Raw genomic sequence first — 27,372 nt, 5'->3', positions numbered from 1 at the left:
GGAGCTCAGATACTTCCAGGGTGCACGGCGAGGGCAGAGGGGAAGTGGGCACGGCCCCTCCGTCAGCAGAGGGAAGGCACAGACGCCCCGTCCGCACGTGCAGGGCCCTCCGGCCAGGCCGGCAGTGTGGTGAGCAGGGTCTCCGGGGCTGGGAGGGCCAGTGCCGAAAGGCAGCTGCCTTCTGTTCCCCACCTGTGCCGGGGAATGCTGGGTCTCTGCGCCGAGGCTCAGAGCAGGGGGAGCCAGGGGCCCTCAGGCCCAGGAAAGGCGTGAGGCCCGGGCTCCCGGCCCCAGGCTCAGACGGCCGCCCTCACGGGCTCGGCATCTAGAAAAGTTCCAGTAGGTTCCGCACAGAAGCCCCTGAGTGGGCGGGCCAGGGAGCTGCGGGGCCGCGTCCCTCCCCGTCCCTCCAGCAAAAGCCGCCACACACGCCCGGCCTCAGCGCCGCCATGCTGACGGGACGACCGACGCTGGCTCGGCCGCGCGCAGGGGGAGGGGAGTCCTGTCCTGCGGCCTGGGGGGTGGGCCAGTGCCCACCTCCCATCCCAAAGGCCTGTATCGTCTTTCTTGTGGTGTCTTTAAAAACTGGGTTTAAAATCACATTTAAAGGCTCCAAACATGCAGCAATAATAGTTAAAAAAAAAAAAAGGATGAAACTAGTCAACACCACAACATTAAAAAGTGCAACTTAGTTAGAACGGGGCCTGGAGGACTCCTCTGGCACTGGTGACCTGAGGTCACAGGGGAGGCAACGAAGGTGGAGAGACACACAGACACAGACGCACACACAGCCCCAGGGTCTGGGGTCTGGCCACCATCCCAGCCCATCTCCCTCCACTGTGGACCTGGACGGGACCCGAGGCCGTGCCACAGACCCCCGGGCTAGCACCACCTAGACCACGTGGAATGTCTCGGGACGTGCAGAGCCCCCGGCCCGTGGAGTCCTAGTGTTTCCGAGGACGGTACCCCGGCCCCGGGGGCGAGTCGGCTCTGCTCGGCCGCTGGGGAGAAGGGGCGTTCCTGAGGTTCTAGCTCAGCAGTACAAGCAGAAGACCCTCCTTTGCCAGTTCCTAAAAAGGTTGCACCTCAAAAAAAGGTTAAAAAAAATCATGGCCCAAGTGCCGGGAGGTTAGGGCGGGAGGGGTAAGTGGGCTACCTCTCGCGAAGCGTGAGCCCCCCAAGCCACGCGTCCTCAGCAGCCGGCGGGCTGCTCCCCCTCTGCCTCTTCCTCCTTGGCCAGGAAGGCCTCCAGGTCCATGAGCTTCTGGATCAGAAGCCCGTCCAGCTCTTGGCTCTGCAGCGCCGCCTTCTGGGCCCTGGTGAAGCTGCCGGCCGCCGTGACCCTGCCTCGCGCCCGCCGCTTCCGGGGGACCGTGAAGTCCTGGAATTCCAGCACCCGCTTCCGCTTCTGCTGGCTCACGGAGATGAGGGCGCCGTTGCGCTCCTTGGGCTCCTCAAAGATGGTCTCTAGGCATCTGCGGGGCAGAGCACGCACCGCTGTGAGCAACACACACCAGGCGCTGACGGCACATGGCGGGAGGTGGAGGAGAAAGGCCACCCCGCGGTCTAAAGCTTCGTACGTGAAGCAGGGCTGAAGGTGTCTCCGTCTCACTGCCTCTCTTTCTTTCTATTCCCTTTTGTTGTCCTTATTGTTTTATTGTTGTTATTGATGTCATCGTTGTTGGATAGGACAGAGAGAAATGGAGAGAGGAGGGGAAGACAGAGAGAGGGAGAGAAAGACAGACACCTGCAGACCTGCTTCACCGCCTGTGAAGCGACCCCCCTGCAGGTGGAGAGCCGGTCCCTGCGCTTCATCTGCACTTCTGCTGCGCTACCGCCCGACTCCCTCCCTCTCTCAATTTCTCTCTGTCTCTGTCCAATAATAAATAAAAGTATTTTAAGAGTTTCCCGTAAGAGGCCAGAGTAGCACCCAGGTCCATGGGCGCCGGGACGGGACCCAGAGCCTCAGGCTGCAAGTCCTGTGCTTCACCAGCCTGAACCGCTTCCCTGCGAGTCCTTTAACAGCCTTTAGAAATCAGAAGCCCTGGGCCAAGCGCTGGCGGAGCACCTGGTTAAGCACACACATCACAGTACGAAAGGAATCGAGCTGCTGGCCCCACCTGAGGGGGAAGCTTTATGAGTGGTGAAACAGGGCTGCAGGTGTCTCTATGTCTCTCTCCCTACTTCTCTGTCGCTATCTAATAATAAATAAAAGGTGGGGGTAGGGAATTGGGCGGTAGCACAGCGGGCTAAGCACAGGTGGCACAAAGCGCAAGGACTGGCATAAAGATCCTGGTTCGAGCCCCCGGCTTCCCACCTGCAGGGGAGTCACTTCACAGGTGGTGAAGCAGGTCTGCAGGTGTCTGTCTTTCTCTCCCCATCTTTCCTTCCTCTCTCTATTTCTCTCTGTCCTATCCAACAACAACGACATCAATCATAATATAACAATAAAACAAGGGCAACTAAAGGGAATAAATAATATATAATTATTAAAAGCATAGTGGTTCAGCAAGAGAGACTCTCATGCTTGAGGCTTCAAAGTCCCAGGTTCAATCCCCCACACCACAGTAATCCAGAATTGAGCAGTGCTCTGGTTAAAAAATAAATAGGGGGTCAGGCGGTAGCGCAGAAGTTTAAGCACACGGTGTGAAACTCAAGGACCGGCACAAGGATCCCGGTTTCAAGCCCCCGGCTCCCCACCTGCGGGGGGGGGGGTCGCTTCACAGGCAGCGAAGCAGGTCTGCAGGTGTCTGTCTTTCTCTCCCTCTGTCTTCCCCTCCTCTCCATTTCTCTCTGTCCTATCTGGCAACAACATCATCAATAACAACAGTAACCACAACAACGATTAAAACAAGGGCAACAAAAAGAAAGTAAATAAAATATTTAAAAAAATAAAAATAAACATCCAGAAACCTCTCTGAGCCCCACTGACTCCTGGGGTCCCAGCACCCAGTCTCTCCTGGGGCCCCAGCACCGCCCAGCACCCAGTCTCTCCTGGGGTCCCAGCACCCAGTCTCTCCTGGGGCCCCAGCACCGCCCAGCACCCAGTCTCTCCTGGGGTCCCAGCACCCAGTCTCTCCTGGGGTCCCAGCACCGCCCAGCACCCAGTCTCTCCTGGGGCCCCAGCACCGCCCAGCACCCACTCTCGACCCCAGGCAGAGTGCTACCTGCTCGCAGGGGGAGACTTGTAGTTCTTGTTGGTGTAAATCTCCTCTAGGCTGAACTCCTTTTTCTTCAACCTGAAGAGGGAAGAAGAGGCTCTTTCCTCGGCCCTCCCCACCACCTCCAAGCAACCACAGCTCACGGACACCCGGTGCCGACGTTTCTCCCAGCGGATCCAACTGCCTCCCTTCAGACTGACTGGCATGGCGTGACCCCGTCCGGTCTCTTCTGAAGCCACAACCCCTTCTCGTCCCCCCTTTCAAAACCAGCCAAATCCCTCTAGGAGAAAACAAACAAACCAACAGCTACTCCCCCATCACTGCCCCTCTGCTGCCTGTCCCCAGAGTGCCAGAGCATCGCTTGCTGGGTTGACCAGGTGTTCTTTGTAAAGTAAAGGGTGGGGCCAGGTGGCGGCGCACCTGGTTAAGCGCGCACATTATAGTGCACAAGGACCCAGGATCAAATCCCTGGTCCCCACCTGCAGGGGCAGCTTCGTAAGTAGTGAAGCAGGGCTGCAGGTGTCTCTCCTCTTCCTCTCTATCTACCCCCCCCTTCAATTTCTCTGTCTTAACCTATCCAATAATAAATAAGGATTTAAATAAAGTTCTGGTTTTCTTTCTTAAAACAATTTTCATGTTTTTATTTATTTATTTATTTTCCTATTTTTCTAATCCCTCAGACAATTCCTTCTGGAGCAAAATTTCCTCTTTTCCCCTAGCCAGTCCCAGTGGGTTCACCTCTGCAGGCTCTGGGACGAGGACAGGAGGTAAGAAGACATTTGGGTGTTTCGTCACCGGGATATTTATTTACCTTCACAAAAGTATCACCCAGCTCTGGCTTATGCTGATGCCAGGGACTGAACCTCGGACCCCTGGTGCTTCAGGCATGAGAGTCTGTTCACCATCAATGGTACCATCTCACAGCTGACCTTGTCTTATTCTGAAATTTTATTTCGCTTATCACATATAGAGAAGTCAGAACACTGCTCCAGCACGTGTGGTGCTAGGGGCTAAACTGTGGACCTCAGATGTGTGAGCTGGTTTGTGACCTACCAGCTGAGCTGCTGCATCAGCTGCCCTCATTCCCCCAGTCGCACCAGCACCAGCAGTGGCATCAGCACCAGCAGTACCACCAGTACCAGCACCTCCAGCACCAGAACCAGCACCTCCAGCACCAGAACCAGCACCTCCAGTACCAGCACCTCCAGTACCAGCACCAGCACCTCCAGCACCAGCACCTCCAGCACCAGCACCTCCAGCACCAGCACCAGCACCTCCAGCACCAGCACCAGCACCTCCAGCACCAGCACCAGCACCTCCAGCACCAGCACCTCCAGCACAAGTACCTTCAGTACCAGCACCTCCAGCACCAGCACCTCCAGTACCAGCACCAGCACCTCCAGCACAAGTACCAGCACCTCCAGCACCAGCACCTCCAGCACCATCACCTCCAGCACAAGTACCTTCAGTACCAGCACCTCCAGCACCAGCACCTCCAGTACCAGTACCAGCACCTCCAGCACCAGCACCTCCAGCACAAGTACCTTCAGTACCAGCACCTCCAGTACCAGCACCAGCACCTCCAGTACCAGCACCTCCAGCACCAGCACCAGCACCTCCAGCACCAGCACCTCCAGCACCTCCAGCACCAGCACCTCCAGCACCAGCACCTCCAGTACCAGCACCTCCAGCACCAGCACCTCCAGCACCAGCACCTCCAGCACCAGCACCTCTAGTACCAGCACCTCTAGTACCAGCACCTCCAGCACCAGCACCTCCAGCACAAGTACCTTCAGTACCAGCACCTCCAGCACCAGCACCTCCAGTACCAGCACCAGCACCTCCAGTACCAGCACCAGCACCTCCAGCACAAGTACCTCCAGCACAAGTACCAGCACCTCCAGCACCATCACCTCCAGCACAAGTACCTTCAGTACCAGCACCTCCAGCACCAGCACCTCCAGCACCAGCACCTCCAGCACCAGCACCAGCACCTCCAGCACCAGCACCTCCAGTACCAGCACCTCCAGCACCAGCACCTCCAGCACAAATACCTCCAGTACCAGCACCTCTAGCACCAGCACCTCCAGCACAAATACTTCCAGTACCAGCACCTCCAGCACCAGCACCTCCAGCACAAATACCTCCAGTACCAGCACCTCCAGCACCACCACCTCCAATACCACCAGCACCAGCACCTCCGGCAGCCAGAGCTGAGCAGGGCTCTGGTGAAACATTGCAACTACAGAGTGAAACTTTTAAGGGGCCAGGCAGTGGCGCACCTGGTTGAGCGCACATGTTACAGTGCACAAGGACCCAGGTCCGAGCCCCTAGCCCCCATGTGCAGGGGGGAAGCTTCACAAGTGGTGACGCAGGGCTGTAGGTGTCTGTCTGTCTCCCTCTCAATTTCTGGCTGTCTCTATCCAATAAGTAAGTAAATAAAGGCAAGTTAGAGTGAAACCTTTAAAAAGATTTACTATACGTGAGGTCTCACACAGGGTAGGTAAAAGGGGAGAGACAAGTCAGAGCACTGCTCTGGCACGGGGCTGCACATCAGACCTGGAGCCTCAGGCGTTTGGGTCTGAAGCTCCACCAGCTGAGCTAGCTCTGGCCACTAGAGCAAGATTGATGCTCAAGTCACTAAGGACAAGCATTCTGCACAGTCATTCCACAAACAAGCTGTGTCTGAACTGTGTTTTGTGTCCGACGCTCTCTGCACCGTCAGATGGGCTGGGGAGAATGAAGGTCGCCAGCCAGTCCTGTCCCCTGCCTCCCTGCAGAGATGTCCCAGTGCCGGCAGAGTACCTCTCCTGTGCCCGAGGGGAGCAGAGCCAGAGAGGGCCACTGATTTCACTAGTCACTGAGGAGAGCTGGAGGCCCTTCTGTCAGCCCCTGGGGTGTGGCCTCATGTGCCAGCCCTGTTGCTCATGTGCCGTTTCACTTCACTTTACAGACCCCCCGCTTCCTGGTCACCCGACCAACCCTTCAAGGCAGCCACTGACAAAAGCTCGGCCTGGCTCTCTGTCCTTTGTGCCCCCAGCTCCAGCCCAGCCTGTGCCCAGCAAGTGAAAAGCCGGGCTGAGGACCCAAACCTACAAGGCCGTCTCCTTGTCTCAACCTGTGGAGATGACCGTGCTACTAGCGCTGTGCTGGCCGGGCCAGGGATCACAGCACACCAAGACACCTCAAAGCACTCCCAAGAGGCAGAGCACCCAGCACAGGAAGCAGTGGGCTCACTCACAGCACCCAGCACAGGAAGCAGTGGTCTCACTCACTGTACCCAGCACAGGAAGCAGTGGGCTCACTCACAGCACCCAGCACAGGAAGCAGTGGTCTCACTCACAGCACCCAGCACAGGAAGCAGTGGGCTCACTCACAGCACCCAGTACAGGAAGCAGTGGTCTCACTCACAGCACCCAGCACAGGAAGCAGTGGGCTCACTCACAGCACCCAGCACAGGAAGCAGTGGTCTCACTCACTGTACCCAGCACAGGAAGCAGTGGGCTCACTCACAGCACCCAGTACAGGAAGCAGTGGTCTCACTCATAGCACCCAGTACAGGAAGCAGTGGTCTCACTCACTGTACCCAGCACAGGAAGCAGTGGTCTCACTCACTGTCCCCAGCACAGGAAGCAGTGGTCTCACTCACAGCACCCAGCACAGGAAGCAGTGGGCTCACTCACTGTACCCAGCACAGGAAGCAGTGGGCTCACTCACTGTACCCAGCACAGGAAGCAGTGGGCTCACTCACTGTACCCAGCACAGGAAGCAGTGGCCTCACTCACTGTACCCAGCACAGGAAGCAGTGGTCTCACTCACAGCACCCAGCACAGGAAGCAGTGGTCTCACTCACAGCACCCAGCACAGGAAGCAGTGGCCTCACTCACTCGCAGCACCCAGCACAGGAAGCAGTAGTCTCACTCATAGCACCCAGCACAGGAAGCAGTGGCCTCACTCACTCGCAGCACCCAGCACAGGAAGCAGTGGCCTCACTCACTCAGAGCACCCAGCACAGGAAGCAGTGGGCTCACTCAGAGCACCCAGCACAGGAAGCAGTGGTCTCACTCACAGCACCCAGCACAGGAAGCAGTGGTCTCACTCACTGTCCCCAGCACAGGAAGCAGTGGGCTCACTCACAGCACCCAGCACAGGAAGCAGTGGGCTCACTCAGAGCACCCAGCACAGGAAGCAGTGGTCTCACTCACAGCACCCAGCACAGGAAGCAGTGGGCTCACTCACAGCACCCAGCACAGGAAGCAGTGGTCTCACTCACTGTCCCCAGCACAGGAAGCAGTGGTCTCACTCACTGTCCCCAGCACAGGAAGCAGTGGGCTCACTCACTGTACCCAGCACAGGAAGCAGTGGGCTCACTCACAGCACCCAGCACAGGAAGCAGTGGCCTCACTCACTGTCCCCAGCACAGGAAGCAGTGGTCTCACTCACAGCACCCAGTACAGGAAGCAGTGGTCTCACTCACTGTACCCAGCACAGGAAGCAGTGGTCTCACTCACTGCACTCCACACAGGAAGCAGTGGCCTCATTCACTGCACTCCACAAAGGAAGCAGTGGCCTCATTCACTGCACTTCACACAGGAAGCAGTGGCCTCACACCATCTAGGTGTTCCCACACACAGTACATGGTCCAGGACCTGTGGCCACTGTCATCTGCCCACCTGTTTCCCAAAACAGACTGCTGGTCTGAGAAGGGGCTCACCTTTTGGGTCGAGGCAGGCCCATGGGTGTGAGGTTGGGGTCTGGCTTGGGAATGCTTTTCCGGATGCGAATCTGGGAGACTTTCTTTGGCCTTTTCTCGGGCTCAGCCTGTTATTTGAAGGGTAGCAAAGAGATGGTCAAATTTTAAAGCAACAGAAATGGACAAAACCCCTACCTGCTGTGGGCTCCTGGGGACTCACCCTGTGCAGTTTTGGTCTGGGATAACTGAAAGAGTCTGCAACAGCCAGGGGTACCCCACTGCCGGTCCCCCACCGCCCACGCAGACACTCTGCTGCCTTGGCAACTGGGTACCTTCTCCTCTTCCTCCTGGGGGGCGCTGCTCTGGGCCGGGGGGCAGGCTGCGTTCACGCTGTCCGGTTCAAGGAGCTTGGGAGCCGGGAAGTCGGAAGCTGAGAGCAGGAGCTGGCTGACGGCCGGGTCTCTCACTAGGTAGGACTTTGGTAGCAGGGTGGGGAAGGCCGGCTCCAGCCTAGGACACAGACCAGATGGGTGAGGGCCGGCCAGTCCATCCCACGCCCAGCAAGTGGCCTCCGCCAACCAGTCTGCCCTCACCACGACATTCATGGCACTGGCCCACAAACACTCATGGTCGCCACACCGCCAAGATAACCGGCTAATTTTTTTTTCTTCGTCACCAGGACTGTCTCTGGGGCTGCCTGCCTGCTTTCCTTTTTTTTTCTCCCTTTCTTATTCTGAGAGAGGAGGAGAGAAAGACACCAACAGTCCCGCTTCAACGTCCGTGAAGCATTCCCCCGCAGGTGGGAAGCGAGAGCTTGAACCCAGGCCTGTGCCTACGTGTGGAGTGACTAGACTGTGCTTGAGCTCCTCCCTGGCACTACCAGCTCACGGAGGAAAGGAAGAGCCTGGGGAGGGAGGCGTCTGCACGGAGGTGACGGACCCGTGCTCACCTCTGCCCCTCGCTGGCGGCGCACGCGGCTTCCACGCCCGGGGGAGGCACGTACGGTAGCGCGGTGCAGCTGCGGAGACAAAGAGGCGTCGGGCACAGGCGGCCCTGCGGGCCCCACACCCAGCATGTGCCTTGCAAACAAGCCAGGGAGGGCCGCTCTGGAATGTCACCCTGTGCCACCCAGTGCTGCGGGGCCCCGACCCGTGCCGTGCCTAGGAAGGAGGCCAAGGCGGGAAGGGGAGAAGCGGGTTGAGGCTGACGCCCCAGTCTGACTTGCTCAGATGGAGAGAGACAGGGAGGGATGGGAGATGCCTCTGCTGCCGGGCTTCCTCCAGCATGGTGAGGGCTCAAACCTGGGTGACGGGCAAAGCAGGCCCCTTCATGGCAAGCTGAGAGACCAGACACCAACATACTCTAGTCCATCTTGCGTTCATTCTAGTAGAATTCAATGTGCCCAGGACCAGGCAGTGAGGCTCCAGGTTGAGAGCTCATGCTACCATGCGCAAGGACCCGAGTTCAAGCCCCCAGGCCCCACCTGCAGGGGAAGCTCCATGAATGGTGAAGCAGGGCTGCAGGCACCTCTCTCCCCTACCTTCTTGATTTTCCTATCTCTATTCAACAAATAACAGGCGGAGAAATACAGAAGCTAAAGTCTGTCTGATAGGAGGAAAAGGGGGCTGAGCAAGGGTGCAGCACCCAGCAGAGCGCACGCACAGAGACTGGGGTTCAAGGCCCTGGGCCCCACCTGCAGGGGTCGCTTCACAAGCAGTGGGGCAGGGCTGCAGGTCTCTCTCTGTGACCCTTTTCCCCTCAATTTCTGTCAAAACCAAGGGGAAGAGAAGAAATTCTGGAGCAGGCTGGCCACAGGAAACAGAGTGACATGAGAGGGAGGAGGGCGGAGGAGGAAAGGGAGAGAGAGGCGAGAGGAAGAGGGAGGAGGGAGAGGAAGAGGAGAAAGAGGAGAGGGGAAGACACTGGCTGCAGGGCACGCCGACACCAGAAGGGGTGCCAGTTGCCAGCCTGCAGTGGGAACTTACCTGCCCATGGGGTCCAGGGGCGGCAGCTTGCCGTGCGTGGAGTGGAGCGCAGGGACGGCCCAGGAGCAGGGGGAGGGCCCGTGGCGGCTCCAGGTGGCCAGTACCCGGCCCAGAGAGCGGGGCAGAGAGCAGAGGAGCTCGCCGGCCAGGGAGGCCGGTACCCGGAGCCCTCCGAGGCCCTGTGCAAACTGGGTGAACAGCAGCCGGGGTGTGGCCAGCAGCGGGCTGCAGAGGCCGCGTTTCTTGGTCCAGATGCGGTAGCAGCCAGGGGAGCAAAGTGCGAGCAGCGTGTGAAGGCCGAGGACGGAGCAGCCGGCCCCAGTGGGGACCACGGCAGCGGCCCTGGACTCCAGGGGGGAGCCCGAGCCGTCCCCTGAGGAGGTTGTCCCAGGGCTGCCGCATGGCAGGAGAGCCGAGCAGGGAGGGGACAGGCACGAGGGTGACCCCCCGAGGCCGAGCCGGGCGGGGGCACAGTGCTCAGGGAATGTCCGGGGGGACTCGGCCACAGCCGGGGGGCCGGGCTTCCCAGGGAAGGGCAGCAGGGACAGCTTGGAAGCCAAGGGCAGCATCGGAGCGCCCACGCTCAGGCCGACTCTGACCGCCTCGAGAGAACACAGCGTCCAGTGGCCGGTGCCCGGCTGCTGGGCGCCCCTCCCAGCCACCAGGCACAGGGCCAGCGGGGGGACACGGGGGGCCGAGCCGCCCAGCAGCTGCCCGTAGAGGGGCCGCGCACAGCCCGTGGGCAGCAGCTGTGTGGACCCTCGTCGAGCCTGGGGTGTCGGGGGCCCAGGGACCGGGGCCAGCCTGGAGGCCAGGACGGACAACCGGTGCAGTAAGGCGGATTCTTTGGTTGGCTGGCTGGCACCGGGGCTGCACGGCGGCTGGTGGGAGGGCGCCATCTGCTTTGGTAAGGGGCTGGCAGGGCCGCGGGCGGGCGCGGGGACCGGGGTGGCGCTGCCGGCGGGGTGCGCGCTGAGACAGCAGTGCGCCCGAGTGGGTATGGGCTCCGGGGGGCTCGTGGCTAAGGCGGGGCCATGTGGCTGGCTGGCTCTCCCACTCCCGCCCAGGGCTGCGTGTGCCGGGCAGGGCAGCTTCTTACATGTCCGGGGGGGCTGCTTCTTGGAGGGGAGCACTCCCTTCTGCTGTGAGGTGCTTCCGAAGGCACCGTAGGAAGCCTCTGTGCCCCTAGAGCAGGCGCCCCGAGTTTCGAGAGAGGCACTGTGGCGGCAGGTCCTGGCCTCCGCCTCAGGAGGATGGAGGCCATGTAAGGAGACGGGAGTCGGGGTGAAGGCCCTCAGCTTGCCGTGCTCTCCTGGCCGGCTCCCCAAGCGCACCTCGGCCAGTGAACTCAGGGTGGCCAGCAGCGCACTTCCTGGCTGCCCGCCTGCCCTGGCCTCCTGCAGCTCTGGGGGGACCCCTCCTAGGTCCTCGCCCCGACTGTCTGACCCAGCCCGTGGGGGTCCCATGTCCTCTCTTCTCAATTTGTTGGTTCCTGGCACGACTCCCACGGGCCCACCTGCGCCGTCTCCCTCTTCAGGAGCCCCTACCTGCCAGGGCCCCCCTTCCTTCCTCACACCCTCCCGGTCTGTCTTGCCCCCTTTTGGTCTGAAACACCCTTTCAGGTCCGTGTCTTCGCCATCACGGTGGGTCCGGGAATTTTCTGGAGAAGGCAGTTTCACGGGCAGCACCCCGCTGGAGCCTGAGACGCGTAGGAGGCCTCCTGCCTCGTCCTGGCCCCGAGGCGGCATCCTGGGACCCCCAGATGCTACCCGCACCAAGCCTTCCCCGAGGGGGCCGGTAGGCTCACCGCCCGCAGGCCACGGCCCCTGGGCACATGGGTCGGGGTGAGCATCCGCCTCCTGGCACAGTGCTGGCTGACAAGCCTCGTGCCCGCAGGGCTCCTCTGGCTCAGGAGCAGCAGCCGAGGAGGGAGGAGCAGCAGGGAGAAGCGAGCCCGGGCCCCTCGCACCCACCGGCGTGGCGGCCAGCCTCACGCTCTGTGTCGGGGCGCCGCACAGGGTATTGGGGGTCACTCCAGTGTCCCACTTGCCTTCTGCGGGTGGGCGGTCACCGTCCACTGAGCCGTCCGGGGGCCGGTCCTGACCAGCAGGGCCGTCAGAGGCGCCTGTCTCTGGACGACCCCGGGACGGAGGGTCGCTGTCTCGAGTGTCTCCGGGGGACTTGGCTTCCCCTCCACGGTCCCCCACGCGCGGGCTCTCCTGCCGGCAGAGTGCCTCCCCAGCCTTCCTGGTGAGGGTTTCGCCTGCCCGGTCGGTGTCTTCCAGACCGGGGAGTGCGAGGGCGGGAGCCGGAATGCCCGTGGCCTGGCCGAGTCCACTGGCGATGCCCTCGGAAGCGACACACACACAGGCCCCAGCCCCCCCCTCCCCAGGAGGGGCGTGAAGGGCGCAGTGACCAGCAGCGTCGGGAGCCGCGCTGTCTCGGGGAAGGCTGCCTGGACCGTCTCTCCCGGCAGGCTCCTGTCTCCTCGGCTTCTCGGCAGCCGGATGGCTGCGGCTCTCCACGACTTCTCTTCCCCGGGAGCCGGGCTTGCTCCGCTGACCCACATCTCCACGCACGGTCATCAAAGAGTCAAGAGCTGGGACGTGGCCGCCAGGCGCAGGAGCGGTACCCGTGCCCCCCTCGGGCGTGAGTGCTCTGACGCCGCAGCGGGCGAGGCCCTGAGACGCGAGGGAGAGGAGCCTGGAAGGCGGCTCTCCTGTCCCCACGCCTGCCCCCTCACCGGCCTTCTCAAGGCTCATGGGGCCGTCAGAGGTGCCGCGAGCCCGGTCACCCGTGGGCCAGACGGCATCCACGTGCGTCTCTGTGGGACCGGTGTGGGGCACGGCCGGGACACCCGCCCCAGCCTTCAGCGGGGGGCGGTGGCTCTGCTGGGAGCCGTCGCTGGCAGTTGAAGGCGACTCTGTGCTGAGCGGCAGCCTCGCGGGGCCTGGAGCGTCAAGGGCCACCTGACCGAGAGCACGTTCCCTAGCGACCGGTCCCCTAGCGACCGGCCCGGCCTCAAGAGGAAGCCCACTCACCAGGTGGGCGCTGCCGGGGTTCTGTGCGCCCCAGCGCGGGGCAGTGGCCGGCGGTGGTGTCTCGGCTGCCGTTTCCGAGGCAGATCTGCAACCGGTTTCGGGGAGGGGTGGTGAGTGAGCGGGACCCTCTGTGGCTTTCGACGCCTCGTTGTCGGGACCGGCCCGGCCCGCCTGCGCCAAGCCCGAGAGGGATTTCTCTTCCATCAGAAATCCATCACCGGACATTCCTTGTGAGACAGTGCTGCTGTCCAGAGTCCGCTGGGTGCTGACCGGGGAGCCTTCCCTGTCGACTGTGTCACTCGACAGGCCGAGCGGCCCCGGGGGCGTCCGTGCGGACTCCTGCCTCTGCTTCGGCCTCTGCCTCGAGGGGCCGCTCGGTTTGGCTCCCCAGTCGCCTGGGCGGTCTCCCAGGCGCTCCGACTCCTTTCTCTCTAAGGCGAGTGCAGCGGCTTCGGGGACAGGGGCCGGAGACAGAGCCCTGGAGCTGGAGCTGCCTGCTGCTGCGAGGGCGCTGTGGGTGTGCACGGTAGGAGAGCCTGCAGACTCTTCCCCTGGGGCCGGGGCCGGGGCCGAGGCTGAAGGCTGCGCGCTCCCTTCCCGAGGAGCCTGGTTCTCGCCCTGACTGTCCCCGCCTGGGTGGAGGCTGTGTGCGCGCCCGGTGAAGGGTGCTGCTGGCAAACCATTGACGTCAGGAGATGGTGCCAGGTGCGCGGGGCCCCGCAGACTGGACACGATGCGGGGCGCTTCTGGGCTTTCTGCTAAGGCTCCTCCAGCGGCAGCCCTACGCGTGGGCCCGGGGCTGCCGGGCACGGCCGTGTGGGTGTCCTGTGGGTGTCTGTCGTCTGCCACACAGGCAGGAGTCGGCTCACACGGTCCTTCCTTCCCGGACTCCGGCCCGGGAGCAGCTCTGTCCCCCCGACAGCGCGGCATGTGAGGAGGACGAGTTCTCACGTCTTCATGCTCGTTCTCTCTAGCGGCTGCTCCAGCGACTCCTGGGCCCACAGAGGTCAAAGGCTCCACGAACACAGTCGTGTCGGCGTCTGGGCTGGTCGTGGCAGAGAGACCTGCACCCACAAGGCCAGACTCGGGCCCCGGGGCCTTCACGGCTCGTCCGTCTTCAGCAGATTCCGGCGGAGTGTCCATGGCCGTCTGCGCATCTCCTGCATGCGAGAGAGAAAGCCATGTCAGCTCACGACCCTTGAAAAGGCAAGACTGGGAGTCGCCCTGGGCGGTGGCGCAGCGGGATAAGCGCATGTGGCGCAAAGCGCAAGGACCAGCGTAAGGATCCTGGTTCGAGCCCCCGGCTCCCCACCTGCAGGGGAGTCGCTTCACAGGCTGTGAAGCAGGTCTGCAGGTGTCTGTCTTTCTCTCCCCCTTTGTCTTCCCCTCCTCTCCATTTCTCTCTGTCCTATCCAACAACGACATCAATAACAACAACAATGTTAAACAAGGGCAACAAAAGGGAAAATAAGTTGGGAGTCGGGCAGTAATGCAGCTGGCTAAGCGCACCTGGCGCAAAGCACAAGGACCAGCATAAGGATCCTGGTTTGAGCCCCCGGCTCCCCACCTGCAGGGGAGTCGTTTCACAGGCGGTGAAGCAGGTCTGCAGGTGTCTGTCTTTCTCTCCCTCTCTGTCTTCCCCTCCTCTCTCCATTTCTCTCTGTCCTATCCAACGACGACGACATCAATGACAAGAACTACAACAATATAACAACAAGGACGACAAAAGGAAATAAATATCTTTAAAAAAATTAAAAAAAAAAAAAGGCCAGACTGTCTGCACTGCCTTCAGGAACCCAACAATGTGGGCGGGGGAAGGCAGCACAGTGGCTATGCAAACAGCCCCTCCTGCCCGAGGCTCCCAGGTGCGGGTTCAATCCCCCTGCCACCGCCAGTCAGGGCAGGAGGTAAACAAACAGTCCTACACACAAGCACCAGGGTGGTGACCAGAGGGCCAGACCCGTGTGGGCTCTCCTCAGTGTCAGCAAGGACAAGGCACCTCACTTGGTCCCAGAGCTTCTCCCCTCAGCATCGGCCACACTCGCAGATGGACCGGCCGCACGGCCAGGCGAGGGCTGTCTGAGACCCTCAGAGGAGGCGGGCAACCGCCTTCAGACAGAGGGCTGACGCGTGAGAGACGAGGCCCAGAGCTGGCTTTTCACTGGGGGCGGGGTTTCTAGTAAGTGAGCGTGTGACCGCAACTTGCCGAAGAACTGCGTTACAGACCCGCATCTAGACACCCGTGGCTGCTCACCTACAGAGCAACGCCCAGCCTCCCCGGAAAGCGGAGGACAGAGCTGTGAGTGAGCAGGGAGGCCCGGGAGGGCTCGGCACCACACCAGCACACGGGGGCTGCCCCGAAGTCACCGGAAGAGGCAGGGAAGCCGCAGTCTCCCCGCGTCTGTGGCATCTGTGACAGGTCTCAGGAGCCCGACACCCCGAAGCTAGAGGGAAACCAGCGGGACAGAGCGCCCTACGTGGGGCGAGCGAGGGCAGCGGTACCTGTGCTCCGAGGACGCTCTCCTGGGCGGTCCGTGGGCGGAGGGGCCTGGCTGGCGGGGGTCGGGAGGGCCTCCTGCAGAGAAAGCCAGCGGTCAGGATGCGGGGTGCCTTCCAGAGTGGGTGGAGGGAGCCCTGGACGGCGAGTCCTTGGGACCGGAAATCTTTTTTTTTTGCCGCTACAAAGCTCAGTGCCCCGGGCTGACCCAGAGAGGCAGGCTCTGTGCTGGCCCGCAGCCCCTCACAGCCGGAGACCCCCGGCAACCACAAGCCAAAGTCCAGCACACGGCGCTGAAAGCTTCCAGAGGGACGGCCCCGGTGGGCAGGGTGCACAGCCCAGCACCCGAGTCTGAGCCGTTCTCCCACTTCCGGGAAAAGCCGTTCCCTCTCTCCTTCCACCTCCACCAGGAAGGAGACCGGTGTCTTCCCACAGGAGAAATCCAAGGAAAGGTGAAGGGGTGAGAGCAGGAGGGGCAGGTCGGGGCCAGGGTTCCGCCAGGACTCCGATCTGGGGGACTGAGCCACCCAAGGGGCAGACACCCTCCTCAGGTGCCCCCGGCCCGCTCACACCTCAAGTTAGAGAAGCCCCTCGATCACATGGCTCCCAGGGGGATAAAACCGTCCGACTGGGGGACCCTGCAGCCAGCACCAGTGAGCCCCCACGGGGAGGACATTGGCAGAACCGGGGCAGGCACCTCCGTGCGCCCTGCTGGAGCTCGTCATGCTTACAAACAGAACTTACTTGTAAGCAAGAAGATAAACCCTTTCGCCACTCGGGTTCTGGCTGGGGCTCAGCGGCCATCCTTTGCCTGTCTCCTCCAGCTTGGGGCCATGCTGAGATCAGATCACCGGAGGGCCGCACACGGTGTCCGCTGGAAAGCCGGCACCTACTGTTGGGCCCATGTTCACTCAAGCGCCGATCTTGGCCCGAATATTCACACACAGCCCTCGCGTGAGCGCTCCCCACCCGGCTCGAGCGGGCGAGAGACAGACGAGGAGAGACCTGGGCCCTGCTCGTGAAGCTCCCCCTGCAGACACCCCTCCCCGTGTTCACACCCGGGTCCCCACGGTGGTGAGGCGCCCTGCCCCACTGGATGTGTCACCGCTGGCCCCCCTTAAGCTGGTTCTCAGTGTTCACTTTCCTCTCGCAAGACAGAACCGGCATGTCGCTTGGGGACAAGCAGGTGCTGGGTAGGGCAGAAGCTGGGCCCACACCTACTAGTCCCCTGTGCCCCCCCCAACGCCAAGCCAGCGTCTCCCATCACAGAGAATGACGGGGTCACACAGCTGCCCCTGGAACTGGAGGCTGCTAGACGGTGGCTGGGCAGGGTCTTCATGACTGAGGCCCCGGGTTTGAAACCCAGCACCACCAGAGCTCAGCAGTGGTTTGGTAGAAAAGTCACCATCTGAACCAACACGACATCCCAAACTCGTGAGCAGAAGCTAACGACAGAGCTGAAAGGCACTCAGCGCCCATAAGGGGACAGCACCTCCAAGGAGCCGGCACAGCCCTGGGCCAGCTGGAGGTCACCTGCCCAGGAGTGAGGCCCAGTATTGCCTGCCCTGAGGGGAGGCCTCCGAGAGGCTGCAGAGCACTTCTGAGGACCCCCGCCCCACCCTAGGGCACAACCTGGGCTGAACCGGAAGGAAGGAGCCCCAGGCAGACGGGCTGCAGGAGTCCCCGAGAGCAGCCTCAGGCTGCAGTAGGCAGGGCACCAGGTCACAAAGGGCTGTCACAGGTCAGAGGAGTCACAGTCATGACAACTGAACCCACAAGTCCCGGCCCCCACGAGGGGGTGGCTGGTCTCCAGACCTCGGGGAGGGGCAGAGAATAGCTCACTTGCGCCCAGCGTGATCCCACACTCTCAGTCACACAAGCAGCACACACAGGAACCGATCTCAGATCCGCCGGTGCTCACTCCCAGGACCGCAAGGGTCCTGCTCTCTACCCCAGTGAGGTCTCAGCACCGGAGTGCTGGGGTGGTGGGCCAGCACCACCGAAACCACCCCCTCGTCAGGGGGGTCTCACGCACGCCCCCAGGACAGACACGCTGGGCGGCAGTGAGCCCTCTGCCCAGTCACCTGCTCACGGTTCTGGAGCGGAAACCAACTTCTCCCAAGTCTGGACAGATCTAAGTGGGGTGTGGAAACGCTTCCAGTCCTCCGAGACCAGAACAGGAGCCCCACTAAGACCTGCTTCCCTGTGCTGAGAAGACAGTCGAGAGGGGAGCAGGCGACCCTGGAACCTCCCCGGCGAGACGTGCTTCTGCCGGCAGGGAGGCTGCGAGCTCCAGTGGCCTGCTGGCTCTCAGCTGTGAGCGCCGCACGGACCCCAAACTCCGGGCCTCTGGGGCTGGACGGGGAACGGGAGTAAGGGCAGGGCCTCTGCGGAAGTGTTACCTGCCTGCTTTGGGTACAGTCCACAGAGGAAGAAAAAACAAAGGGGGAGGCGGCGAGGGTCCCACCCGAGACAGGGCTCCCCAGCAACACTCCAAGGACAGGGTCAAGAGTGGGCAGGGCAGAGCCGGTGACGCTGACAGGGTGGGGGTGGCCACGGTCACCTAGAGACTCTCACCTGCAGCCTGTGAAGCGGCACTGCGGGCAAAACAGCAAACTGGCAAGCGAGAGGCCGAGAGTTCAGTCCCCGGCACCACAGACACCACAACGCTGCTCTGGCCCTTCTCTCTTCCTCGCTGAACTGCGTCAAAGTGTATTTGGGGCCTAAAAAGCTACACTGCCTTGCTCCCAGCAGCCCTCTCTCGTTCTGGCTGCGCTCTGGCCCTGGCCTTGCTCCTTTTGTTACCTACACGCACCCTCTACCCTGTGGGAGTCAGGTCTCTCCTCACTTCCTGAAATGGAGCCCGCACTCTGCCTTCGCTGGGTGTCCTTCCTGAATGCACCTGCAGCCCTCGCCGGATGGCAGGAAGACCTCCATCAAGAAAGGAGACGGGGGTCGGGCGGTAGCGCAGCGGGCTAAGTGCGCGTGGCGCAAACACAAGGACCGGCTAAGGTTCCCAGTTGGAGCCCCCGGCTCCCCACCAGCAGGGGAGTCGCTTCACAGGCAGTGAAGCAGGTCTGCAGGTGTCTGTCTTTCTCTCCCCCTCTGTCTTCCCCTCCTCTCTCCATTTCTCTCTGTCCTATCCAACGACGACACCAGTAACAGCAATAACCACAACAATGATAAAAAGAAGAGCAACAAGAAAGTAAATGAATAAAATATTAAAGAAAAGGAAGGAAGGAAGGAAGGAAGGAAGGAAGGAAGGAAGGAGACAGACCGACCCCACTGCAGGCTGGGGCAGGGCCGCACCTTCGGCCTCTCTCCCGTCTGCAGCTCAGGCCAGGCATGCCATCCCGGGCCGGGCGAGCAGCCCAGAGCTGCAGGCAGAGGAGCGACCGTGGGCAGCCGTGCCCGCTGCTGGGGGCCCTTGCCCGACGCTCGCCCAGGGAGTCTTAGGTGAGAGGAACCCGAAGCCCATGCAGGCGTCTGGCTGCCACTGCACAGGCCCCTTTAGGCTGAGTCTCGCCGCCCCTCTGCACCCCCAGCCCTTCGGACCCCAGACACCCGCCTCAAGCGCAGCAAACCCTCAGGCAGCCTGGGGGTGGCGCGGGGCACAACGCGCTGGACTCTCAGCGTCAGGTCCAGAGTTCGGTTCCCAGAGCTGCAGTGTTGCTCCTCCCACCCGGCCACCTACTCATCTGCACAAACCTCTCAAAAAGATTTCCACAAAGAGAGCAATCCGGGAACCACCGGGCCACCCTCACCGCCCCAGGAAAAACCAAGCTGACTCAGAGGCTTTGCTCTCTTGCAGGTCTGGCTTCAAGGGCACGGCGGCAAACCGGCTCCCTCCCACAGCCCCGGCACTCACGGTCCACAGCCCACCCACCCCGCCGTGGTCTGCACTTAGCGTCATTTGTGACTCTGTGCTCACCGTCTGACCCGCTGCTTTAGTTCACCTGTCAAGTGAAAGGGACACAAGCAGGCTGAGAAGGCAGTGCTCTGCCACCCCCAGGGTTCGAACCCAGGGCCTGTCCTTTTATTCGGTTGAGATTTATCTATCGAGGGAGAGAACCAGAGTGGCACTGGCATCTGTGAAGCCTGGGACTACCCTCAGGATCTCAGGGCTCAGTCCAGTGCTGTGCCCCAGGGCCCCACAGTCCACCTTTCCCTCCAAGAGCAGAAGCCCCGCGTGACCCCCCGAGACTCAGCATCCAGACGGTGGCAGAAGTGACGCTGTGCCCAGACACGTACTCCCGGAGTACACGTACACGGAGCCCGGGCTCCCCTTACCTGGCCTGGGCTGGCGCCGGCCCTGGTAACTCTGGGCTGACGTGGGTCCTCCCCAGCTGCCCCACAGGGGTCTCGCTCCACATCCTCCTGGTCCCCGGCATGTCTGCACACCTGTTCCCGCGTGCTCACGGCTCTCTCTCCCCTTCCAGGAACCCCAGAGGCCACAGGTGCCACTGTGCCAGGCCCCGCCACGAGGTCCAAGGGGCGCTCCTGGCTCTCCGCGTGGGTCCTGCTCTGTCTCAGAGGGCCTGTGCTGGGCTCCAGGCAGCCGCCCCCCAGGGGCTCCGAGCACAGCTCCTGCCCCACCGAGGCCATGGAGGACTGAGTCTCTGCTCCAGACGACAGCATGAGGGCCGGTGTGGGGCCAGGACGCAGACCGGTCACCCTGCGCCGCAAAGGAAGAGACAAATGTTTATGACCTCGAGAAACAGAGCTGTGGCATCAGAGTGCAGCCACGCACCCCACCGGAAGGAAGGCAAGCCTCACCCAGCACCCCGCGCTTCTCCTGCAAGGAGGCGAGAACAGCTTGGCCTGACAGCCGTCAATCCCCAGCTCGTGAACGGTCCTGGGGACAGGGGCCGGGGATGGCAGACTATGTGCCAGGGATGCCCAGCTGCCGAGCCCACAGCCCCCTCAGGCCAGGAGAGCGCAGGCTGCCAGCAGACATGACGCAGTTGTGGGTGCTGCCCAGAGGGCCTCGGCCCAACTTGGTCCACTGGCTCCCGCTCGCGGGGAGCCCCACAGGCCCTGGAGCTCTCCCTCATGTAGAATCCTCTGGACCCACTGGCTCTCGATCGCGGGGAGCCCCACAGGCCCAGGAGCTCTCCCTCATGGAGAATCCTCTGGACCCACTGGATTCCACGGGGAACCCTCTAGGAAAGGCAGAAGAGTCCGCCGCTCGCTTGCCCAGCAGCACAGCCGTATCTGCACAGGCTGGCCAAGAGGCCGCAGTGGCTTGCTGGGGTCCCGTCACCCAAGCTACAGAGGGCAGATGTGGCTTCCTGTGAGGGACCCAAAAGGGAGGGGCCCACGACCCCCACGGCACTGAGCCACGAGGGTGGGGAGCGGATGGTGCAGACACAGGCTGACTGACGACAGTACCCGAGTACTTCAGAGTACTGACTACTGGGGTGCGGGGGACGGAGCCCAGAGCCCTGAGCTCCACACCAGGCCACAATACTCAGCAAAGCCCAGCAACAAGGCAGCACCACGGGCAGCACCCCAGACTGGGCTCTGAGACAGCAGAGGGCCATGGCTCTCCTGCCGCCAGGACGACTCCACCCTGGCAGGCAGACGGAGGGCGAGACAGGGTGAGGACAGACACCAAGTGTCTCTTTGCATGGAACTCCCACGTGCAGCAGGAAATTGAACCTGGGGCCTAGTGCACAGCCGAGTGTCTGTCCTGCTGGGTGAGATTCAATCCCCCAGCCCAACAGGCCCCCCTCTGCACCGTGTCCTTCTCCGTTTGCTGGGTGAAGGACGGGAAGACTGAGGTCTAGCACCCCAAGCCCCTCTGGGTGAAGGACACGGAAGACTGAGGTCTAGCACCCCAACCCCCCAGCCTTCACCCAGCAGCCTCTATGTCTGGTCTTCACTCGTTCGCCCATCTCGCCTTCTCCCCATGCTCCCTGCTTCAAGGACGACTCTGAGCTGTCCCATTACTTAGTTCAGAGGCCACAGAGCCCCAGTACTCACAAGGTGCCCTGCTGGGTGAGGCTCAATCACTAGCACCACAGCTGAACAGGGCTCTGGGGAAAAACGGATGAATAAATAAATGAAGTAAAAGGATAAAGTTAGTTTCTAGGTTAAAGGGCCAGCACTGCTCTGCCCTGTGCGTGACCCGGGCTCGGCCCTGGTGCACCGAGGGAGGCTTGAGTGCCGTGGTCTCTCACGCTCTGCCTCTCTGTCTTCAAAGAGGCTGACCCTAATCTCTCAAATTCCCAACTCGCTTCACTCACGGGACGCCACCCGAAACTCAGCATGGCCAAAACTGAAGCACCCACCCCACCGCTTCTGGCCACACACCTGGGCCCGACCCCCGTTCTCCCTTGCCTGGGCGCCAGCACCCAGCCCCCGTGAGGGAACACCCCAGCGAGGTCTGACTCCAAGCAGAGACCGCCATCACGTGGAGTCACCACGGGCAGTCTGGCCACAGCCGCTGCAGGCACCTCGTCTGCCTGGCGAACTGGCGGCGTCACCCCCCAAAAGATAAGCCCCAACTTGGGCAGTGTCGCATGCCAAAGCTATCGCCTCTTACCACTCACCTGGAGAAACAGTTCTGAGATTTCTAGGCCGTACAGCAAGGAGACGTGACCTGCCCTTGACCCCCAGCCCAGTCCGGGACCCAGGCACGGAGCTGAGTTGGGGAGCAGCCCAGGGCGCCTCTCCCCACCTGATCCTGCGGCCACCAGCAGACCCAGCGGACTGCAGGCACCCCAAAAGCTGTCCTGCCTTTCAAGGACTTGAAAAGCAAACCGTGGGTGCAGTGCAGCAGGGAGAGAAGAGGGTGCAGGGCTTCTGCTGTGCTGGGCGCAGCCTCGGCCCCGGAGCGTGTGCTCGGTGGGTCGGTGCCGCAGTGTGGCGTCTCCTTGCTCTCCATTCCCGTCGGAAATCAAAGGGCAGACAAAGAGGTGGCCGGGCCCTGTCAGCCAGGAGCGGGCCAGTGGCAGAGCCCCGAGGCCCTGGTACCAAAACAGGTGCCTCAAAATGAAAAGGGGTCGCGCAGACACAGGTCTACCCAGGAAGCCTCTGGGAAAGATGACATCAGAGCTGCACTCCCCCCACAGGGACACGGCTACTCTGAGCAGCAGGCCAAGGACATATCTGCGTGCGGCACTCCTTAGAAGAATGACTGTTACGGGGGCCGGGCGGTGGGCACCTGGCTGACCGCTCACTTCACCGTGTTCAAGGACCCGGGTTCAAACCCCAGGTCCCCACCTACAGGCGGGAAGCTTCACAAGCAGTGAGACAAGGCTGCAGGGGTCTCCGTCCTATCAAGATCAATGTCAGCGCACGAAGCTGCCTGTGCACCCAGAGGGCGGAGCAGTGCTGCTGGTGTCTCCTCTCTCCCTGATCCATTCACGGGAGTCAGAAGTGGTGGCTGGTCCGGGCCCAGACCTCAGCAAGCAGGGGAAACCCCTGCGAGCACAAGCCCCATTCCTTGCCCCCCCCACCCCCACCAGCGCACCAAGGACAGACAGACAGAACAGAACACGGGGGGCAGGGCAGGAGCGGCAGTCCGGAGGCCAGCCCAACAGAGAACCCCCAAACCGCCCAAGTCTTCCATCTCCCATACTGAAGAGCACGTCAGGGGTTCAGATGCTCCCAGGGACAGAGGGGGTGGGGTGGGCCGTGAGTTTGCAGGCCGGAGCCAGGCGAAACGCAAGCCCTCTGGAGGGTAAACAGAGCAGCCAGCTGCAGGACAGAGGGCCTTTCCGGTAATCCCCAGACCCACGAACCCGCAGCCGCTCACCGCCCTGCACCTGAGGGCCCTGCCTCTCCTGACGACTAAGTAGCCGGGTGCCCCAGGGAGGACACCCTGAGTGTTGGGTCCCTTTATGCAGCCCAGGAGGGGCCTCTGAAGGCCTGGCTTCTGGGGGGGCAGGCGGACGCCCTTTTGGGAGGGGGCCAGCTCTCGGGGTACAAAGGGAAGGGTGGCTGGAATAGGCTCCCTCCTTCCTGGAGGACGGTGGTGGGGGAAGGACAAGCACCTCCACCTGGTTTGGGGGGAGCCACCAGAGCCCCTGCACAAGGCACGTCCACACACTGGGCGACAGAGAGGCAGGGAGTGGCGGCTGTGAGGGAGAGGCTGGCACGGGGGGGGGGGGGGGGGGGCCTGAGAACCAGCCAGGGACACTGCGCCCATGTGGGGGGCTGGGAGACAGTCCTGCCTTCTGCTGGGGACCCAGGCGCTCTGTGTGGGGGTGCAGGCTCTCTGTGCGGGGGTGCAGGCCCTCTGTGCGGGGGTGCAGGCCCTCTGTGTGGGGTGCAGGCCCTGTGTGGGGGTGCAGGCTGTGTGGTGGTGCAGGCTCTGTGTGGGGGTGCAGGCCCTCTGTGCGGGGGTGCAGGCTCTGTGTGGGGGTGCAGGCTCTGTGTAGGGGTGCAGGCCCTCTGTGCGGGGGTGCAGGCCCTCTGTGCAGGGGTGCAGGCTCTGTGTGGGGGTGCAGGCTCTGTGTGGGGGTGCAGGCTCTGTGTGGGGGTGCAGGCTCTGTGTGGGGTGCAGGCCCTCTGTGTGGGGTGTAGGCTCTGTGAGGGGGTGCAGGCTCTCTGTGCGGGGGTGCAGGCTCTGTGAGGGGGTGCAGGCTCTGTGTGGGGGTGCAGGCCCTCTGTGTGGGGGTGCAGGCTCTTTGTGGGGGTGCAGGCTCTGTGTGGGGGTGCAGGCCCTCTGTGTGGGGGTGCAGGCTCTGTGTGGGGGTGCAGGCTCTGTGTGGGGTGCAGGCCCTCTGTGTGGGGTGCAGGCTCTGTGTGGGGGTGCAGGCACTGTGTGGGGGTGCAGGCTCTGTGTGGGGGTGCAGGCCCTCTGTGCGGGGGTGCAGGCTCCGTGTGGGGGTGCAGGCTCTGTGTGGGGGTGCAGGCTCTGTGTGGGGTGCAGGCTCTGTGTGGGGGTGCAGGCTCTGTGTGGGGGTGCAGGCTGTGTGGGGGTGCAGGCTGTGCGGGGGTGCAGGCCCTCTGTGTGGGGTGCAGGCTCTGTGTGGGGGTGCAGGCTGTGTGGGGGTGCAGGCCCTCTGTGTGGGGGTGCAGGCTCTGTGTGGGTTTGCAGGCCCTCTGTGTGGGGTGCAGGCCCTCTGTGTGGGGTGCAGGCTCTGTGTGGGGGTGCAGGCCCTCTGTGTGGGGTGCAGGCCCTCTGTGTGGGGTGCAGGCTCTGTGTGGGGTGCAGGCCCTCTGTGTGGGGTGCAGGCTCTGTGTGGGGGTGCAGGCCCTCTGTGTGGGGTGCAGGCTCTGTGTGGGGGTGCAGGCTGTGTGGGGTGCAGGCCCTCTGTGTGGGGGTGCAGGCTCTGTGTGGGGGTGCAGGCTCTGTGTGGGGTGCAGGCTCTGTGTGGGGGTGCAGGCTCTGTGCGGGGGTGCAGGCCCTCTGTGTGGGGTGCAGGCTCTGTGTGGGGTGCAGGCCCTCTGTGTGGGGGTGCAGGCTCTGTGTGGGGTGCAGGCTCTGTGTGGGGGTGCAGGCTCTGTGTGGGGTGCAGGCTCTGTGTGGGGGTGCAGGCTCTGTGAGGGGGTGCAGGCTCTGTGTGGGGGTGCAGGCTCTGTGTGGGGTGCAGGCTCTGTGTGGGGGTGCAGGCTCTGTGAGGGGGTGCAGGCTCTGTGTGGGGTGCAGGCTCTGTGTGGGGGTGCAGGCTCTGTGTGGGGTGCAGGCTCTGTGTGGGGGTGCAGGCTCTGTGCGGGGGTGCAGGCCCTCTGTGTGGGGTGCAGGCTCTGTGTGGGGTGCAGGCCCTCTGTGTGGGGGTGCAGGCTCTGTGTGGGGTGCAGGCTCTGTGTGGGGGTGCAGGCTCTGTGTGGGGTGCAGGCTCTGTGTGGGGGTGCAGGCTCTGTGTGGGGTGCAGGCTCTGTGTGGGGTGCAGGCTCTGTGTGGGGTGCAGGCTCTGTGTGGGGTGCAGGCCCTCTGTGTGGGGTGCAGGCCCTCTGTGTGGGGGTGCAGGCTCTGTGAGGGGGTGCAGGCTCTGTGTGGGGGTGCAGGCTCTGTGTCTGTGTGGGGGTGCAGGCCCTCTGTGTGGGGTGCAGGCTCTGTGTATGTGTGGGGGTGCAGGCCCTCTGTGTGGGGGTGCAGGCTGTGTGGGATTGCAGGAACCTCCGTCAGGGTGCAGGGTCCTCCGTCTGGGTGCAGGTCACCTGTCTGGGTGCAGGGTCCTCTGTCTGGGTGCATGGTCCCCCATCTGGGTGCGGGGTCCTCCGTCTGGGTGCAGGTCACCTGTCTGGGTGCAGGGTCCTCTGTCTGGGTGCAGGATCCCCCGTCTGGGTGCGGGGTCCTCGTCTGGGTGCAGGGTCCCCCGTCTGGGTGCAGGGTCCTCTGTCTGGGTGCAGGATCCCCCGTTTGGGTATGGGGTCCTCTGTCTGGGTGCGGGGTCCCCCGTCTGGGTGTGGGGTCCTCCGTCTGGGTGCGGGGTCCTCCGTCTGGGTGCGGGGTCCTCTGTCTGGGTGCGGGGTCCCCTGTCTGGGTGCGGGGTCCCCTGTCTGGGTGTGGGGTCCTCTGTCTGGGTGCGGGGTCCCCTATCTGGGTGCGGGGTCCCCTGTCTGGGTGCGGGGTCCCCTATCTGGGTGCGGGGTCCCCTGTCTGGGTGTGGGGTCCTCTGTCTGGGTGCGGGGTCCCCCGTCTGGGTGCGGGGTTCCCCGTCTGGGTGCGGGGTCCCCCGTCTGGGTGCGGGGTCCTCTGTCTGGGTGCGGTGTCCCCCGTCTGGGTGCGGGGTCCTCTGTCTGGGTGCGGGGTCCTCTGTCTGGGTGCGGGGTCCCCCGTCTGGGTGCGGGGTTCCCCGTCTGGGTGCGGTGTCCCCCGTCTGGGTGCGGTGTCCCCTGTCTGGGTGCGGGGTCCCCCGTCTGGGTGCGGTGTCCTCTGTCTGGGTGCGGGGTCCCCTGTCTGGGTGCGGTGTCCTCTGTCCGGGTGCGGGGTCCTCTGTCTGGGTGCGGGGTCCCCCGTCTGGGTGCGGGGTCCCCCGTCTGGGTGCGGTGTCCCCTGTCTGGGTGCGGGGTCCCCCGTCTGGGTGCGGTGTCCTCTGTCTGGGTGCGGGGTCCCCTGTCTGGGTGCGGGGTCCCCCGTCTGGGTGCGGGTGCTCCCCTCGGGTGCGGGGCCCGTCCGCAGGGAGAAAGTCCCTAAGAGGCGTCCCCTCCCCGGGCCCTGGGGTGCTCGCGCCGCGCTCGTCGCCCCCGAGGTGAGCGGGGTCCCCGCGGGCTGAGGGTCCCCAACCCGCCACGCGCCCCGCCTCGAGGCCCCCGGGCCCCTGCCCTCACCCTTGACCCCTGACCCCTGACCCCGGCCCTCACCCGGACGCCCCGCGGCCCGCTATCCACCGCCCGGCCTCGGCCCCGCCTCCGCCGCCGCCGCCGCCGCCGCCGCCGCCGCCGCCGCCGCCGCCGCCAGCTCCACCTGGGCCCGAGACCGGGCGCTCCGGCCACCGCCTCCGCGTCTCTATGGTTCCCCGCCCCCCGCACTTCCTCATCCGGGACCCTCGGGCCATGCGGGCTCGCCCCGCCCTCTCCGCGCCTGCGCACTCCCTCCCGCGCCCACCGCCCGCGCGCGGACCTCGGCCCCGCCCCTGGCCCCGCCCCTTAAAGGGGACGCGGCACTCGGGCCTGCACCCTGACCAGAGAGGCTGGGTTGGGCTTTGGGGTGTTGGTAGCGGGATGGTCTTAGAGGCTTTGGAAGGCCCAGTGGCGCCTGCCAGCTCTCTGCCCTCTCTCCCCTAGCAGGGACTCTGGCGGCCCAGGGTTCAAGCCCTTTTTAAATTTTTTATTTATTCATTTATTTTTTTAATTTCTTTATTGGGGGATTAATATTTCACAGCCAATAGTAAATACAATAGTTTGTATAACATTTGCCAGTTTTCCACATAACGATGCAACCCCCACTAGGTCCTCTGCCATCATGTTCCAGGACCTGAACCCTTTCCCCCACCACCAGAGTCCTTTGGTGCAATATTATTTATTTACCAGAGCATAGCTCAGATCTGGCTCATGGTGGTGCGGAAGCTTGAACCTGGGACTTTGGGGCTTCAGGAAT

The 27,372-nt window shown here is 63.0% G+C and overlaps 1 protein-coding gene and 1 non-coding gene across 4 annotated transcripts; both read right to left on the bottom strand.

The window, feature by feature from the left end:
* Window positions 1-178: 178 nt before the first annotated feature.
* On the bottom strand, window positions 179-26,876 carry PRR14L (proline rich 14 like). 3 transcript variants are annotated; one of them, XM_060192739.1, is made up of 9 exons: window positions 26,637-26,876; window positions 19,668-20,052; window positions 15,383-15,455; window positions 9,840-14,040; window positions 8,804-8,872; window positions 8,187-8,364; window positions 7,876-7,982; window positions 3,168-3,239; window positions 179-1,475 (listed from the first exon to the last, which is right to left on the bottom strand). In XM_060192739.1, exons 1-9 carry the CDS (start codon window positions 26,828-26,830, stop codon window positions 1,193-1,195), a joined length of 5,562 nt encoding a protein of 1,853 aa, XP_060048722.1. In that variant the 5' UTR covers window positions 26,831-26,876; the 3' UTR covers window positions 179-1,192. The 3 variants fall into 3 exon arrangements, with proteins under 3 accessions (XP_060048722.1, XP_060048723.1, XP_060048724.1); XM_060192740.1 differs by lacking the exon at window positions 26,637-26,876 and adding an exon at window positions 16,122-16,269 and having other exon boundaries at window positions 19,668-19,914; XM_060192741.1 differs by lacking the exon at window positions 26,637-26,876 and adding an exon at window positions 16,122-16,266 and having other exon boundaries at window positions 19,668-19,914.
* Window positions 3,833-3,961, bottom strand: LOC132539169 (small nucleolar RNA SNORD22). Its single transcript, XR_009550469.1, has one exon. It is a non-coding gene; the product is annotated as a small nucleolar RNA SNORD22 (small nucleolar RNA).
* Window positions 26,877-27,372: the final 496 nt, after the last annotated feature.

Source organism: Erinaceus europaeus, chromosome 6 (assembly GCF_950295315.1).
Source record: "Erinaceus europaeus chromosome 6, mEriEur2.1, whole genome shotgun sequence".
NCBI lineage: Eukaryota > Metazoa > Chordata > Mammalia > Eulipotyphla > Erinaceidae > Erinaceus > Erinaceus europaeus.
This window is presented reverse-complemented; position numbering and strand designations above follow the sequence as displayed.

Excerpts from the sequence above, each read along its gene's own strand:
- PRR14L (XM_060192739.1), bottom strand. The coding sequence starts at position 26,830 with ATGGCCCGAGGGTCCCGGATGAGGAAGTGCGGGGGGCGGGGAACCATA. Across the intron at positions 8,873-9,839 it reads CCCCTGGACCCCATGGGCAG|CTGCACCGCGCTACCGTACG; the intron begins GTAAGTTCCCAC and ends TTGTCTCCGCAG. Across the intron at positions 3,240-7,875 it reads GGCCTGCCTCGACCCAAAAG|GTTGAAGAAAAAGGAGTTCA; the intron begins GTGAGCCCCTTC and ends TTCCCTCTTCAG.